General features: G+C 44.0%; 1 protein-coding gene across 3 annotated transcripts; it reads right to left on the reverse strand.

Moving 5' to 3' along the window:
- Positions 1–596: 596 nt before the first annotated feature.
- Positions 597–15,822, reverse strand: LOC119465047 (uncharacterized). 3 transcript variants are annotated; one of them, XM_049655882.1, is made up of 6 exons: positions 15,594–15,822; positions 11,867–11,905; positions 9,831–9,926; positions 6,387–6,498; positions 4,724–4,766; positions 605–692 (listed from the first exon to the last, which is right to left on the reverse strand). In XM_049655882.1, exons 1-5 carry the CDS (start codon positions 15,673–15,675, stop codon positions 4,757–4,759), a joined length of 339 nt encoding a protein of 112 aa, XP_049511839.1. In that variant the 5' UTR covers positions 15,676–15,822; the 3' UTR covers positions 605–692; positions 4,724–4,756. The 3 variants fall into 3 exon arrangements, with proteins under 3 accessions (XP_037581805.1, XP_049511839.1, XP_049511838.1); XM_049655881.1 differs by having other exon boundaries at positions 9,831–10,043; positions 15,594–15,813; XM_037725877.2 differs by lacking the exon at positions 4,724–4,766 and having other exon boundaries at positions 597–692; positions 9,831–10,043; positions 15,594–15,809.
- Positions 15,823–18,110: the final 2,288 nt, after the last annotated feature.

Below are 18,110 nucleotides of genomic sequence, written 5' to 3' on the forward strand. Positions count from 1 at the left end.
ATCCAGAGCTATTAATTTGTAAACTTCGTGCTTCTCTTGTTTTCTAACTTTCTAATTTTTGAGAATTATTTTTAAAAATCAGGCACTAAATCGAAATTCCGCTTCCAACAGTCACTAGAATGTAACTTTCTGCAACAAATTTCATTAAATCTATCTATCTATCTATCTATCTATCTATCTATCTATCTATCTATCTATCTATCTATCTATCTATCTATCTATCTATCTATCTATCTATCTATCTATCTATCTATCTATCTATCTATCTATCTATCTATCTATCTATCTATCTATCTATCTATCTATCTATCTATCTATCTATCTATCTATCTATCTATCTATCTATCTGCATACATTTATTTTTTTAGTTTGTTTGTTTGTTTTATGTCGTATAATTAAGCGAACACAACCCAGAAAAATTTTTCTAAAGGCCACGAGAGCGGTATACTTGCGAGAAAAGACCAGCAGCAGTGTTTCCAGTTACACACCGCTGCTCGAAGTCGACAAAACAGCTGCCGCACGCGGGCGCATACTCTGCTCATCTGTCGGCTACTTGACGGACAGGTGCCTGTACACGTCTCAGTGAACACGACGCCTGCAAGCATGGAGGGCCTTTAATATTTTTCTTACGAGCCTTAACGTCCGGGAGTTGTTGAATGCGGGCCTCCAGGCTATGCTGCCGCTGTCATCGTCTAGAAAAAGGAAAGATGTGGCAAAATAAAACAAGTAACTAACGGTATGCCAACAGCAAGATGCGAATTAATACTTCTACAGAGACCGGCATTTTTTTCCCCGATAGTAACAGGGGGAAAACAAAAACATTTCGCGCTTATCGCTGCTGAGTTCTTGCTCAAATTTCGCAGTAAGACCGCATTTCATGGTTCGGATCTTTTAAAATAAAATTTGGCACTGCTATACTTGCCTGGTTTCTGGTTTGCCAAGAAAGAATACGCAATTTCGCTTTCGTATGCACCCTCGTGATGCGCGCGTGCCCCTCTTACCCAGCGAGCTGAGGAGGACACTAATCTCGAAGGCCGTGCTTTACCGTATGGCAGAGGCAACCTGCGGACATAATAGCCGCCATGTTTTGGGCATCACTTGCGGCTTAGAGGCTTAGACGAAGGCAACTGGCTAAGAAGTGGCTAGTACATTTAAAACAAATATGAATAAATGAAGAAACGGAAGCATATAGTAGATTTGTCACGTTGCGTTGCACGCATGTTTCTTTTCTCCGTGGTTGCAAGGATACGCGAGTCCATGTGCTCGCGCCAGTGTCCTTTACGCCAATGGCACAGGAATGAAATGTACAAATTAATTATGATTTCATTAACGGCTTCACGAAATCTTCCTTTCCCATAGATTCCAACATGTGCATTAGGTCTGCATACTTCTTCTCCCTTAAAAACAAGGAAGTAACATTGCGAAGTGTTACATTGAATGATCTGGACCATAACATGCGATCTTGGCGTGAAATTCGAGCAAGAATGGAGGAGTCGTAAACGCAAAATATTTTTAGTATTTTAACAGAAAAACGCGGGTATAATTACCATTATTTCTGCATTATCATAATTATAACATTTTTTCATCATCGCATATTATTTGCTTTAACATATGCAGCAACATCACAGAAAGCTTCGTTTAACACCTATTGCCCCATAAGCGTGGGATTTGCCGAATATTTTTCTTCTTTACGTGCCAAAACCAGTTCTGATTATGAGGCACGCCGTAGTGGAGGGCTCCAGATTAATTTTGACCGCCTGGGGTTCTTTAACGTGCACTACAACGCAAGCACACGGGCGTTCTTGCATTTCGCCTCCATCGAAATGCGGCCGCCGCGGCCGGGATTCGATCCCGCGACCTCATGCTCAGCAGCGCAACGTTGCCGAATCTTTAGCAACCAATCTGTGACAATGTGCGGGACTGGGCCAGTTGGTAAGCCATTATAAAAACATCGCAACAGCGGACGGAGGACAGAAAAGAGCAATGAACGAACACAAGCGCTCACTTCCAACTGAGGGTTTATTAAAAAGACAGCCAATCTCTAACGCCTATAGCTTGCTACAGGATTGCAGCACTTGCTTTTTCCAAGACATGTCGGCGCCAAAATATGGATCAAGTTAGTGCGTAGCGAGTGGGGCTTTTGATTAGAGGTATAGATTATTTTATGGAAGCACTTAGGTGCCGCCATCTTGGGCTGTTAACGCTGCTTTTTTTCTGTCTTTAACAACGAAGCGTACGTTACTACTGTCGATTCACAAGCACGAACATAGTTGTATAAATGTGTTCAGTGCTTCATGACCACGTTAAGTCACTTTACTTTTCATGAAACTTAGAAATTGTTTGTGTAACAGCCCAAGATGGCGGCGCCCATGAATTGTATATAAAATTGTCTTGAAGCGCAGTCGAGGACAGCAGAAAACTAGGTGGGGTGATGAAGTAGGGAAATTTGCAGGCGCAAGTTGGAATCAGCTAGCGCAAGGCAGGGGTAATTGGAGATCGCAGGGAGAGGCCTTCGCGCTGCAGTGGACATAAATATAGGCTGACGATGATGATGATACACGACACACACTAACAAATCAGCCGCATGTGTCATTTATAGAAACAGCAAGTGAACAGGAATAACTGATATAAATTACTGATATCGAAAAAGAACACGTTAGTCGTGATGTGGTATTAATGACTAGGGTGATCGACTTCAGCGCTCAGTAGGTTAAGATGTAGGTATTACCGTCAACGACTGCAAAAAAAAGTAAAATACGAGGGGGGAGTGGGGGGATTCTGTCTGTTATTTTGATACTGATGTAGATGGACATCCGCTTGTTCACCACGGTAGCTAAGTGATCCCTGATAGAAGGTTTTCCGTACAAACTAGGATACAATAATACTTGAAGACACAGGCACAAGCGCAAACTTCCAACGGAAATTTATTGATTTACAGGATGAATTTTATCCAGATGACATGACGAACAACCGGATGTCGAAAAGAAAGAGATTTTAACTAACAAGTGAACTGTAACTGACCCAGATGACAAAAAACACAAATTCACCCACAAGATGGGCCGAGAGAAGCCATTTATGGCCGTCGACCTTGCGATAGTTAATTTAACTATTTTTGTGTCAACCCTATCGATGCAGCACTCACACATTAGATTCTCAGGCGATTAATTTCTGCAGCGTCAATTATTTGTCTCGTCGTCTGTTTTTTGGTGTTTGGCGATCACCAAGCAACCTTCAAAACAGGTTGACAATCGCAACCTGGGTAATGAATTCGTAAGTGTCCTTGCACTGTCCTATGAACGCTGCAATCGGGCTCGCGAAGCCTATCATTTAGGCACCCTCCTGTCTGGCCACACGACAGGGACATCGCATAGAAAACATTCTCCGCAAATGCCACATGTGGGCCCGAATTCACCAAGCTCTTCGTCCCTAAGGACTCTATGCCATTAGCTGCTAGCGTTCGCTAATAATGTCCCACATGAGGAAAGGCTGTAATTTGCTCTTACGAACAATCCTAACTAAATATGGCCCACGCCTTTCTGTCCTTATTAAATGCGAAACATTTCTTGGTGAACATTTGGCACTTTGAGAATATCTATCTATCTATCTATCTATCTATCTATCTATCTATCTATCTATCTATCTATCTATCTATCTATCTATCTATCTATCTATCTATCTATCTATCTATCTATCTATCTATCTATCTATCTATCTATCTATCTATCTATCTATCTATCTATCTATCTATCTATCTATCTATCTATCTATCCGCCTACGTCGGGGCTCTCATGGTCGTTAACTTTGTATGCACCAAAATTGGCATAGTATGACGAGAGTGTGGACGAACATAAATTATAGGTCATCACATGAATGTCCTGACATGCGTGTCATGTAGGTTATGAAACAGCCGCCTACGTCTCGGCGGTCTCATGATCGTTTCGTTAACATGGTAGGTGCCAAAATTGGCATAGTGTGATAAGAGTGTATGACGAACATAAATGATAGATCATCACATGCTTGTCATGCAGGTCACGAAACAGCCGCCCACGTCTAGGTGCTCTCGTGGTCGTTTTGTTAACTTGCTATAGGCTCCCCGCACACGTCTTCGTGTAACATCGATTCCCACAGGTTATGGCAACTGCTGGCCTTCTTTTTGTCTTTTTTGCGCAATACCGAGCCCTTTCACCGACGTTCTTTCGTACCTTACAAAGCTTATGAGGCCTTAGTAGCTATGGCGTTGAGCTGCTAAGCACGAGGGTGCGGGATCAGATTCCAGCCGCAGCGGTCGCATGTCACGTGATGAGTGAAAATATAACGTCACCCGTGTACCACGCATTGGCTGCACTTAAAGAACTCCAGGTGGCCAAAATTATTTCGCAGTCCGCCACTACAACGTGCCTCACACTAATATCGTGGCTCTTGGCACGTAAGGCCCCATAATTAAATTGTTTAAAACTATTTCCTAAACCGCTGAAAAAGAAACGAAGTAAAAAAAACACCTTCAATCCTGTGCGCTCGGCGATCTTTTTCACGTCGGCTATTTCCGACATTTTCCGCAATAACTTTGAGGACCTGAAATAAAAATTTTGCCTCCCAAAGTCCGTAGATTTCAGCTTTCTCTCTTAAATACAGAACATTTCATTCAAATCGGTTCAACTCGCACTAGACAACGCGAGAATTTCAGCGTTTCACATGTAATTTGAATAGGGACATTGGAGTTTACCCGGAAGCAAATCTTCCTCTTCAACATGCTGCTTCACGATGGCCTGCGTATAACAAAAATTCGTGCACTTTTAAGCATGTAATACTTTTAGCTTCCGTTGTCGGCGACCTTCAAGTGACCTTGAGCCAAAAGCCAGAGCCGTTATCCGGGCACTCAAACGAGAAGAAAACGAGATCATCCGGGCAACCAGTCAAAAGTTAACAAATGCGGTCTCTGGCCCCCAAACCATTGTACGGGACCACAATACATACGCTAGTTACTGCTCAAACAAGTTACAAAAAATATTGCTTCCGAGTTCTTCCTAATGTTTGTTCACAATATCACTGAAGCTGTAACTTATGGCACGCATAAGTTTTATTTGTCATTTCCAATAGCGACGTTCAAAAGGCAGATAAAGGGCACCATATAATTGATTGTCATCTTTTGGCGCTGAGACAGGGTTGCCTGTGCTTTTTTCAACGCCAGCGGTCTTTGAGTTCCGCGGCGTGGGGTTTGCGCCGCATCCTTCGAGAGATGGCGCCACGCTACGTGACCAGGCCGGCAGCGTCCGGCTCGCCGCGGCTGGTTGTGTGGTGTGCCCTTGCGAACATTCACTATACCCATTTTAAGATTGTGGCTAGTATCATCTCCAACCAATCTGCACTGCCGGTGGCCATTTCATGCTTACATATACTCTTGATTACGGGAGAATCAGCATTTTTTCCCGCTCCTATGCAGGGTAGCAAACCCGAAACACACGTCTGATTAACCCTCCTGCCTTTCCTATATGACTGTCTCTCTCCTCTATGTAGCCTGGTGAACCGCGCCTCAAAGAACCTCAAATGCTCAAGATTGATACGGAGTCTTTCACTACGGCGTCTTTCGTAGCCTCCGTGGCGCTTTTGGAAAACCACTTTATTCAATCAATATTTAATTAAGATGACGCTTCACCTGGCGGCTAACTTTCCTTATTCAAATACGTGTAAAACGCACCGATTGACAAACGCTGATCCGACTTGAATAAAATTTGTTTCAATTAAGAAAAAGTGGCTGAATTATATCGATTGCAGGAAGTAGAAGTTTGAGTTAGGGCATCAAATTTTCTTAAGAATTCCCAAAAGACGCTAAGTTGAAAAGAAACTTAAGCGCGAAGTTTGCAAATTTGTAACTGTGCACCAAGGACAGCTATCACATTTATGCAACCTGAATCGGTTTAAGCATCTAAAGCAGAAAATGTGACGTGTGAGTTTGCCGTTTACGTGAAATTGTTAAAATGCTTGGGATAAGTGTAGCTTACAGAAATATATTATTGCCAAAAGAGAAGAGTTGTAAATTCAAATCCTCAGTTACTTGAAATTTTGCGATTTCCAATCCTTTTTTTTTTTTGTGAGTTGACATTGAAATTGCCTCGCCTTGCGAAATCCCCAAAAATCGTGCAACTTTCATCTTGAAATTGTGAGAATTTGAACGCCAACCGTAAATAAAAATCTACTCCCCATTGTCGGCAGATTTTTAAGTTCTTTTAAATACAACAGACTTAATGAATATCAGTGCAGTGGTTGCCGAGAAAAACGATTTCTCTGTTCATGGGTACTTAAAATAGGACCTCATGAGGTAAATGTTCCTTTTAAGAGTGTCACGAAGTGTATGCAACAGCGCCATATGCAAATCAGGATTCGTATACCTGGTAAGGGCGTAGCACTTGCAGGCTTGTCCGTGGCAGGTGCCGCCATATCCCGTGTGCTGAACGCAGAACTGCTCGCACCTGGGGTTACCCGACAGGCAAGGCACTTCTCCTGCAGGTTCGTTCGAAGAGTACGTGCTACGCTGATGTTCTGGCAAGGATCCATGCATCACGAGGAAAGTATTTCGAACAGAAATCGACACTGGCTAGCAAGGGCAATGGAAAAGTGCGCGCTAATGGTTTCAGCAAACATTTAGAAGGAGAGTTGCATTTGTTGGTGGTATATTGTAGCATATATACCGTACGTTATACACTCGCACTGTACAACATGCAGGCGCAAGTTGGATTCAGCTACCGCAGAACAGGGGTAATTGGAGATCGCAGGGAGAGGCCTTCGTCCTGCTTTGGACATAAAAATAGGCTGATGACGATGATGATGATGATGATTGTGCAACATAAAAAGACAACTGCCCTCCTAATATCAGTATTTTATTGATTTGTACCTTCGCTTCGTGCGTCGTGTGGTGATGTTTCTGAAAATGTTTTTGTTCCCACTGTTGCTTTGACTATTACGTTGTAATGTCGTGGGTGTATTACCTGTAAAAACTCACTATCCTGAAAAAAGAAACGGCATACGTATACAGATGCATAGGAGTATATGAGCATGAGTTGCATTGGTTCCTGATTACGTCACAGTGAGAATCGCGTGATCGTATCGACATGATACGAAGGGGGATCCTGCTGCAGCGTAACCCTGCAGTTGACATAAATTAGGCTGTTGATGATGATCATGAATACTGATCAGGCATTTCTCTAAGAACGACCAGCGCCGTACACGGCTGTCACTCTTCTATCCTTCCTGACCAAAGTAGAAACAACAGCGTATTTTCTTCGAATAGGCAACACCAGCTATTATTGCATTACTAAAATATTTCTTATAACTTATTACGCGGGAAACACATGCGCATCAAAAACCATCCGATCTTTCGGACGACGCGCCGGACACACAGCTACTCCGACTGCTGACGTCATTTCCTGACGCCTCCTTGAAAGCGACTGTCACATGCCGAGTGGTCTTACAAGACGTTATATATATATATATATATATATATATATATATATATATATATATATATATATATATATATATATATATAGTAGTAACTGGATTTTTCAATGGGCCAAGCGTATTTAGGAAAATCAGAAGCACAACTTCGCGGTTATCTTAGGTTTATTATTTACCCAACAGTTTCGGCCGGTGGACCGACCTTTTTCAATATATATATATATATATATATATATATATATATATATATATATATATATATATATATAATGTTTGAGCCGCATTCGGTTAAACGTCGCCTGCACGAACTGCAGACTGCAAATGACGCGTTAGCCACTGTACAATGCGTGTGATGACTTAACGCGGATGTTTTATGCATCTTCGTATGCAATGCGGCCTCAAGGGCGACTGTAAAACCATGCTTAAAATTTCTCTGGCACGTCCTTAGAGTGCCAGACTTTGTCAAAAGTACACGGACTACGAAAGGGGATGTCAACAAATCATCATCGTCGTCATTATCGAGTTGCAGTGGACAGCTCAGTGCAGGGAATTAACGCTCCAGAATGCGGGGCTTAGCATTCCTCATAGAAACTGGCTTGTACCAGGCACTTCGACGAGTCGTTACTGTGTGTGCTTGTGTACGTTGGGTGCGTGTGCATGCACGAATGCCGTGATTTTAAAAGCCACACTCGTCATCTAACATGTTACGCGTATGACCAAGCCAAGCCTCTTCAAAGAGCACCCGCTAAAGAGTTTCTCTTTCAATGTTTAACCTTATAACGGGAGTCTATCTTTAGGCGCACCGGCTGCTGCAACGAAGACACAGCGCGCGCGCCCTCGGTGTGCTCGCCTCTCACGATCGCCTCGTTTTGCAGTGACAGTCAACGATATACGAATGACTGGATATTCCGTGAACCGGTGTACATATCCTGAGTATATCATCCTTGTATCGTGACCAAGTGCATCGCTCCATATCCTACAACGTCATGAAAACTTGAATGCGGTTGTCAGTATGTGAAAAGTGCGGAGAATCATCATACTCATAATTCCGAAATCATTCGGTGATTCCACGAACCGCAGCGAGGTCCGTGGGCGCGTGTGTGGGAGGGAGCCTGTCCGAGCATTATTTCATTGAGTCTAAGTGAATTTGGCGGGCTCTTGTTTTCGGGTGGGATTGAGTCCGATTGACTAGACTGGGGAAAACCAGCACAAAAGAGAAGGCACGCAATGAGAGTAAAGAAAAGGACAACGACGCCATTTTGACGATGGAAAGACGACAACGAAATGATGATGGCTGCGGGAAGACGGCGGCGTGATGGCGGTGGTTTGATGACGACAAAATGACAGCGCTGTGATGGCGACAGAGTGAAGACGGCAGGGTCGATGACGACGACATGACAAGGGAGGAATACTCGGAACGGAATGTAGGCAATAAAATGACGACGGCGTTATGAAGATGACGGCGTGTTTGGGCTGGAGATCGTGCAAGTCTGCGCTTACGTATGTACATCAGCTGCCGCCCCGGGTGGCCTCGGTTCACACCATATCTAATGCCCGTTTGCACATTGTTCGCTACCGGCCCATTGTGCAAGAATGTGCCTTCATATAAATACACATATACATAAATATACCTGCCGAGACACCGCATGACCCAGCAGCAGACAGCAACAGCAGCAGCCACGCCGAATCCGAAAAGTTAAGCAAAGAAGTCTTTACTTTAAAATATTTGCTCTTCCAGAAGAACAAAAGATCGATACATCGACAAATCCAACGAGAAAAACGGCACCATAAACGATACCAATTCATCGCTCAATTTGTATCAGTACTGCAGTAATTCAGCAAGTTGGGCAAGTTGATTGCCGTCCAAAATGATATTCATCATCATCCTATTTTCAAGTCCACTGAAAGACGAAGGCCTCTTCCGGCGACCTCAAATTACTCCTGTCCAGCTGTATAGCCAGTGAGGTTATACTATAGTCGAGGTGCAACCAAATTAGGAAGGCCCACCAAGCTTCAACAAAGACACTCCCTCACCAGAACAGGGACGTCCTTCCTGGTGCAGTATTCGGCCACTACTTCCCTCATGACTCTTGCAAAATTAAAGCAGAGAGCGCAAAATGGCAACGAGGACAAGACAGAATGGACGACCGCTCGTCCTGTCATATATATCTTGTGCTCATTCCCTCTTTGCACTTTGTATACTTTCATTATGGTCTATCAGTGGGCCTCTTCGATTATCCGTCTCTGACAGTCCCGGACCGTCCGAGAAGCTGCACACGCAACACTCATTGGTTTAAAGCACTGCTTCGGGCAGTCCGTGGCTGTCAGGGACGGATAATCGAAGAGACCCAGTATGTCTCAAGCAAAACTTTTCTCACTCATTTCCTCGCTCATGCGGCTTCCAAAACCAGGCTGCGGTCCCATCTGTGGTCCCATCTGTGGTGGCACCTGTGGTCCCAACTGCGGAGGGTATCCTGGGAACATGGTGGACGGAGTGCACACGCACTGGTAGCCCCGACAGCGTCCTCCGGCGCCGTAGTACCGCGAGCAGCTCGCCTGGCACTCCGCGTAGTTGCCGTACCAGCACGGGTCTGCACCACGCGCTCCCGGGCATTGTGCCCCAGTAAGTCATCACTGCCTCGGACCGGATCACCAGAGACCCCATGTGCGTGTATGCGCTCAAAATATGTGCGTTGAATGTAAGACGTACATGTTGTTTTAAACTACTAAAGAGGTACAGTGGATTCTCGTTGATGCGTTTCTGCATGATACCTTTTTTTTCGGGATAATACGTTTTTTTTGTTATTTTCTCAGCCAAGGTCTTTCAGAAGCAATGTATTTCGGATAATACGGTTTTCGGATGATACGTTTTATTTTCCGGTTCCTGTGAAGATCGTATCAACAAGATTCCACTGTATACATAAGAATAAGCTGTATGCCTACGCAAATAGGATAGTCATTGATATCCCGCCAGAAGCAATTTACTACGGCCCGGATCCCCAGAAGCCCGCCCTCAATGCGTGTATATGCGCTCAAAATATGTGCGTTGAAAGTAAGCCAGATATATTGTTTTTTTTAAATACTAAAGAGGCATACATAAGAACAAGCTGTATACATACGCAAAGAGGATATTCACTGCTGTCCCGCCAGAAGAAATTTACCAAGATTGCCAAGAACGAAGACCAGTTATGAAAAAACAAATGATGTGTACCAGATAATGCGATTAATGAGTAAACAGGAATGCAACTTATACTTTGGCGTTACTCTAAAAGCCAGGCTAACAAATTTTGTTTGGATGATTTATTATTTATGAACACTAGACAATATTACTCAGAATTTATATTGAAGATATGCTATTCTTATTATACCCATAGGCGTAGGTGCACTGCAGACGTTTTCTTATTTGCTATACTCTATAAAAAGTGTATTATTAGCTGCATTGTACGTGTCAAACATCACTACGGGTGGCAGATGCCTTTGTAAGGCGAATAAAGCGCCTTTTGCTTCTGTTCTGTTTCTCGTGTATATAAGCAAGATAGAAATAATCATTACAACTATTACTATTATATAGCTGTGTTTTGTTTGTTTGATTGTTTCTATGTCTTAGTTTGAGCAGATTTCTTCTTTTTTTTTTCTTCAGATCGCATGAAGCATACAGCGCAATTCGTCATGTTCAAGTGGATTATCCGAACATATACATTATACTAGCTTGCACGGAAAATCTCATTGTCCAGTTGTAAAGCTACAAAGAAAATTACAAATGATCTGTTTTAATTGTTCACTCTAGCGCGTTGTAATTGCGAAATTGAAGCCGGGCAATATTTTAGTATTGTCGGCTTATAGCCGAAATCTTAAGACTCGCACAACTTTCGAGACATATGTCCCAAAAATCTGCTAAAATGTACATTGAAGTACTAATCAAGAACGTCTCGAATGACTAAAGGAACTCTTTTCGGAAACTGGTAAGTAGAACGGCAGTGCATTTTATAGCAAATATTAAGGGCGGATATCTCGAAAGTGGTTAAAGTATTGCGATTTCTCCTAAGCAATTATTAATTCACTACTAGCTTGACTTCTGTTTCCCAGTTGCACTATGCCCCCAAGTGAACCATAAAAGGTATTTTAAATAATTTCAATGACATATCTGTACATTGTGATTTCTCATGCAGCTAATTTCCGCCTTATGAACATATCTGCCTGTAAAGGCAGAACAGCGCTGTAACAGGCATTTCTTTTTAACCTGCTCGAACTAAAAATATTGATAATAACCCAGGTGACATACACTTTTCTCCTATTCTTTTCTCTGTTGTATGCACTTTCTTTGTTTTGATCGCACGCGCACTTCGTATCACACAGGCACACGCCTTCTCGAAATAGCATATTGTCGCGTCAATATTAATAAATCGTGACTCACCTGATGCCCCTGCGTTCTGTCCTCGGACTACAGTGACAGCTGCGCAGTAAAGGTGGTAGAGAAACAGAGTTAATTTATGCGTTATGGTGTTGCAGTCACCGTGATCATCATCAGTTTATATTTCTGTCCACTGCAGGACGAAGGCCTCTCGCGGTGAACTCCAATTATCCCTTTCTCGTGCAAGCTGGCACCATATTGTGCCTGACAAATTTCCTAATTTCATCACAACGGCTAGTTCTGTGCTGCCCTCGATTGCGCTTACATTTCCTCTGCACCCATTCTGTAACCCTAATGGACTGCCGGTTATGTACTCTATACGGGTGATTGAGTTGTACGGTATTTTTAGAAATCGCCTGTTGCAGATAACGTAATCCGGGCCCTTTAGCGGGATTATTCAGGGAGGCGGAAATTAATTTTACGAAAAACTGAAGCGCGTATTCAACTAATTAACAAAAAGTAACTAACTAGCATCTTAATTATGTTGCGATACATATGGTAATTAACCAATTTTAGCCTGTGAGATTGCAAGGCATATCCACTTTAATAAATTTCCAGATGACGTACACCAGTTTAGAGATAGGCGCGTCAAACTCGCCGTAGAAAAAGCCCTGTTGTTCCACTTATTATGATTATATTTAAAAATTAAAACGCTATTTTATGCATTGAAGCACAAAAACTGGAGCGCCCACGTATTTCATTCCACACTTTGGGAAATATCTCGAAACTGGATCAGAGAGCAAACGGGGATAGGCGATATTCTAATTGGCATTAAGAGAAAGAAATGGAGCTGTGCAGTAGGATGTATAACCAGTGGACCATTAGAGTTATTGAATGGATACAAAGAGAAGGCAAGCGCAGTCGAGGACGGCAGAAAACTAGGTGGGGTGATGAAGTTGGGAAACCTGCAGCAACTAGCGCAAGAAATAGGTAATTGGAGATCGCAGGGAGAGGCCTTTGCCCTGAAGTGGACATAAATATAGGCTGATGATGATTATCTCGAAACTGGTGTAATCCTGGAAATTGACTTCAACTGGGTACGTTTTGAAACTCACCGGCTACAATTCGTAAATTGCAATGTGCACCATCAAGTAATTATGTAAGAAGTTAATTAATGACATTTTGCTAATTAGTTAATATGCGTTTCGATTTGTCATGCTAGTAATGTCCGTCTCTTCGAATTATCCCGCTCAAGGACAAGAATTATCCTATCTGCCACAGGCGATATGTAAGAATTCCGTAAAACTTAAATGTGATCGCCCTGGCCTGCCCAACTCCATCTCTTCATCTTATCGGCAACTACAATATCTACACCCCTATTTGCTCTCTGATCCACACCGCTGTCTTCCTATCTCGTAGTTTTTCGGTAAAGATTGGTAAACCTCTAAGAAAAGTTACAGAAGCACTTAAGTCTCCTTAGGTGCACTGAATGCGAAAACATTATGGGCGTGTCGACTATATCGACGTCCGTACTATTTCGACTTCCACGTCACGTGACATTGTCACATCACGTCACCACTTGGTCATGTGACCTTGCAAATTCAGGTTCTTACTTGGTCACGTGATTATGTCACATGATGTGATCACTTGGTCATGTGCTCGGATGGGCAAAGTCAATTTTGGGGGTGGGCCACCCAAATTTTGGGGGTGGGCCAAGTCGATTGTAGAAGTGTGCCAGGTCGGTATAGCACGTGGTCAACCCAATTTTCGAATTGGGCAAAGTAAATTTTTTGGGCGGGGGCCAGGTCGTTTTTCATTGACATTAAAACGTGACGTCATCACTTGGTCACGGGGGTTCTGGTACCATCGGATGTTAACGCCGGACGCCAGATTTTCCGTTTCAGGGGGCATATAATGTTATCGCATTAGTAAACACATCACGCTGCATGAGGCCTTTTGCTAAAGTAGAGCCGCGCTGGAAACTTCGAGGGGTTCAGAGATTACGAACCAAGAAAGAATGATTGACAGTTATCGGATGCCCCTCGTAATATATCAAACATACAAAACGCACAAAAGTCATGCACTGTCAGATATGACTGACTCTCACCACACACCGGGGTAACTCAGCGTCTATGGCCTTCTCCAGCTGGGCACAATGTGACGGATTCGAATCCCGACCATTTCGATTTAAATAGATTGTAAAAAATGCAGATACACTATTATTTGTGTGCAGTTAAATAACTGCAGTTGCTGGCAATCTATTGGGACTTCTCCACAATGCCGAATTTAATAAGCAGACTGTCATTTTGGAGCGTTAGACCTTCCTTCCAGCGTAAAGTAGAGGAGGCGAAGCATAGAAGAAATTACCTGTTTCTTTTAGCTGGAAGGTGTTTAAGTATGAACGATGTGTCAATTTGCGATCAGCTTCATTTCTTTAATAAGGGTCAAGATAATTACAGATCCTAACTTCCGTGCACCCAAAATAGTGTATTATGTGATACTGGTGGTTGAAATGACGTTCCTCGTCTGACATTATCGAAAGTCGAGCCGGATATGATTCCCAAGGCTAAAAAAATTCAATTCTGAGATTTCTTGTGCCAGAATCACAATAGAATTGTGAGGCACGCCATAGTGTAGAAGTCCCGATTAATTCTGACCACCTGGGTTTCTTAGACGCGCACCTAAAAACACGAACGTTTTTCGCATTTTGCGCCCATTGAAATGCGGTCGCCGCGGCCCAGATCGACACCACGACGTCTAGCTTAGCACGCAACCCAATAGCCTAATATTAAATAACCGCGGCGGGTATCACTCCAAAGGCTAGATCTATTAAACACATATACATGGATTCCAATGAAATTGATAGACCACCGTGTTCATTATGCAGAGGCCATGGGTTCGGCGCCCATCAGCGGTACATTGTCTTATCTTTCATTTTCTTTATTCTATATTAAGGATACGAAGATTATCGCAAGTTTACCCCAATTCATATTAGCTCCTAGGTTTAAATTAAAAAAGCAGTTCATTTCCCTTATGTTTTTTTCCTCGACTTCATAGACCTGTATTAAAGTATACGACTGCGCCATGAACACCTCCGATATAGCGGGCGATTCAGAAAGTAATGGCTCCAACCCCACTATTTAGTCAATAGTTCTGCAAATATTTCAAACTATTTATCATTAATGTACAGATGTTTAAGTTATAGAATGTAACTTGCCTCACCTTCCTATCTCGTTCCAGAGTAATCGAGCAATCCATGGCATCCAGTGGGGACGTCCGGTAGAAACAACGGGCTGTAATTGAATTTCTGACTGCGAAAGGTTGTGCGCCCATCAACATTCATCGCCGTTTGACTGCAGTTTACGGGGATGCCTGTGTTGACGTCAGCATTGTGCTGAGGTGGGTAAGGACAGTGAAAGACCAAAATTCAGCCGCATCAAATCTCCACATGGAGCCACAACCTTCCGCAGTCCGAAATTCAATTACGGCCAGCTGTTTCAACCGGACGTCACCACTGGATGCCATGGATTGATTACTCGATTACTCTGGAACGAAAGAGATAGGAAGGTGAGGCAAGTGACATTCTATAGCTTAAACATCAGTGCATTAATTATAAAGATTCCAAAATGTTTGCAATAGTGTTGGCAAAGTACTGGCTTGGAGGCTTTACTTTCTGAATCGCCTACCAAATCTCTAATGACGCGCCTTTCGGTTCGACAACTAGCTCCTTTTTTTCTTTCTTCCTTTCTTTTTATGCCGAATATTTCAGTTAGACGCCGTCGACTCTCACCGAGTCCCGTGAGCAGCACGAGAGCAGGAAGTCTTCCCAGCACCGGAACCCGCCGCCGTGGCCACCTCATCTCCTTCGCCATTGTGCGCCGGACGCGGATGACAGGCGAGCGGTTTCCGGCTGTCCAGCTGTCCCGCTGTCCTCCGGTTCCTTCCGTCACGATCCGCTCACACCCGCGTCCGTGCCTAGTAGCGGCGACCCGTAAATTTCTGGCCGCCTTTCTGCAATTTGCAAGCACGCGTAAGGTCTAACAGTCACGGCCAATCCACCGTAACGCGCTGATTGTGTGCCTGTCTGCATCCTGCATGTGTGTATCGAGTGAATGAGCGGGGTGTGAGGTGAGACTGACGGGGGGAGGGGGTAATGGGAGGAGAGGAAGGGGGAGTGTTGTCATAAGTTGTGTGTTTGCGTACGGGAGCGGCGACGATGCGAGAGGCATTTCCATTCGGTGGATGGACACTAAGAAAGGAAACCTTGTTGCGGAGGACTACGTCGAGATCAGTACCTCCGGGGCGTGAGTCGCCCACCTGAACACCCTGAGCTCGTTTGCATGTCAAAGCGGTTCGTGTCGCCGTGGTCTATCCGCTATGTTGCGGTGTGGCGAAGTTGCACGTGTAGCCCTGCGAAGGCGAGGACGTAGAGACCTGCATGCAAGCCTCTCGAGACAGCTCGGCTGCGGCGTTACGCTTGGCGTCAGGGAAACCAAGCCGCCCGTCGGTGAGAGTGTTCGCGATCGCTCAAAGGACGCCGTAAATTCTCAGTAGGAACCAGCAGCTTTCGCGACGGACCAGAAACCGTCGGTTTTCCGAGAGAAGCTCCAAGTGCTTTAAAGGCGACGGACAAGGAAAAGCGAGTTCTTGCAACCACTTGAAGTTTTAAGAACCGTGCTGTTGCCTTCAGGTAGAAGTATGTAAGCTCTATAGCTACTGGCCTCTCATCTTTTTCTTTTTTTTCTTTTCCTTCTTTCTGTGAGTATAGCCAGCAACAAATTTCAGCCGAGGATGTGTAGTGTGTAGCCCAGAAGGACGTCAGCGATGCGAAGTGCATATAGAATGTTCGCTAAAGTGAGTGAATACAAAATGCTGCAAGACAAACAAGTGGGAACGTCCGTGACAGTCAATCAGACCTTCCAGCCGCCACTTTTTTCGGACGGCACGGGGACACGAACTTCACTATAGTCAACACTATATATATGTCTCCACGTTCAATGAACTTTTTTTTTACTGCACTTCGTGACGATAACTGAAAGTTTTCCCGGCATAGCAGCTGGGGTACAGCAGACATAACATTGTGGATGACCCAGCCTCAGCTGGACGAGTCTCATTCACGTACGCTTGAGATGCACGAATGATCATTTTTCAGTAGAATGACTATATATACTCACGCACCTGGACTCGACAGTGACGCGAATATGCAACGAGCAGCTTTCCCGTTAAACATTTGGTCTCGCTAAACATTCTTATGCTTGGCATGGACTCTAATTCGCATTGGCTTCTTGGATAATATTTTCAGTGTTTTCCTTGATTCTGCGGGCGGCGGTACGTGAGCTTTAACGCCATGCAGTTGTACTCTTTGAGAGACATCTATTGTGATATAAATGCTGAGAGATCGGCCTCAATCAAAGTTCTGACCTGCTACTCAGCATTGGGGAAGAGAGACAGGGGTAAAAGGAGAGAGGTCTCGATGATTATGATGGAGAGGGGAGTGAGTGAACTTGAACAGCAAAGTCTCTTCAACGTCTCCAATTTAAACCACTATCGAGCAATAAGTCGGCGAGAGCCTTTAAAACAGCACGCCGACAAGAATACAGCCAGCCAAGGTCCCAATAGAACCTTTTCAGACCAAGGTTCATTGGTAAACTCGAACAAATGTTGTACCAATGATTATCCTTGCGGGGCATATCGCGGACAGGTGCACAAGGTGTGTTCTGTAGCCTAGGGTATACCTCGCACTCCTCGCAGTGAGAATTCGCATGTTATGACTATTCCGGTAGCCAGCCTGCACGGTGTGAGAAAAACGGCGCAAGAGACGTGAACAAAGAACTAGAAGACGACGACGCCAGTGACGGCTCGCAGTTAAAGATTTTAGTGGGGAAATAACAGGTATAAGCAAAAAAAAATTGCAGCAGAACTCATCTCACAATGACTGTCGACGGTAATGCGAACAGCATTCGAGCAGTGTAGCGATCGTACGTATTCCTGAAGTCACGTTTATTTTACACGCGTAGTGATAATACTGAGACTTTCGTAGCTTTAGCTATATGCCACGTACTCCAATATCGTCCCACCTTGCTATGGCAGTCGCTTGCAAAGGTCGCTCGTGAGCACGGCGACATCACTACGACGGTATGACACCTGCACAGTGACAATGGAATGGCGAAGAAGGAATGATATTGATGGAACTTGACGACAATCTGATGTCAATTCTTAATATATGCGATGGCATAGCGATAAGATATTGACGACTACGACATGTGGACAATGAGATCACGAACGACGGTATCCCGACAACACCAGA

This window comes from Dermacentor silvarum, chromosome 9 (genome assembly GCF_013339745.2).
Source record: "Dermacentor silvarum isolate Dsil-2018 chromosome 9, BIME_Dsil_1.4, whole genome shotgun sequence".
NCBI lineage: Eukaryota > Metazoa > Arthropoda > Arachnida > Ixodida > Ixodidae > Dermacentor > Dermacentor silvarum.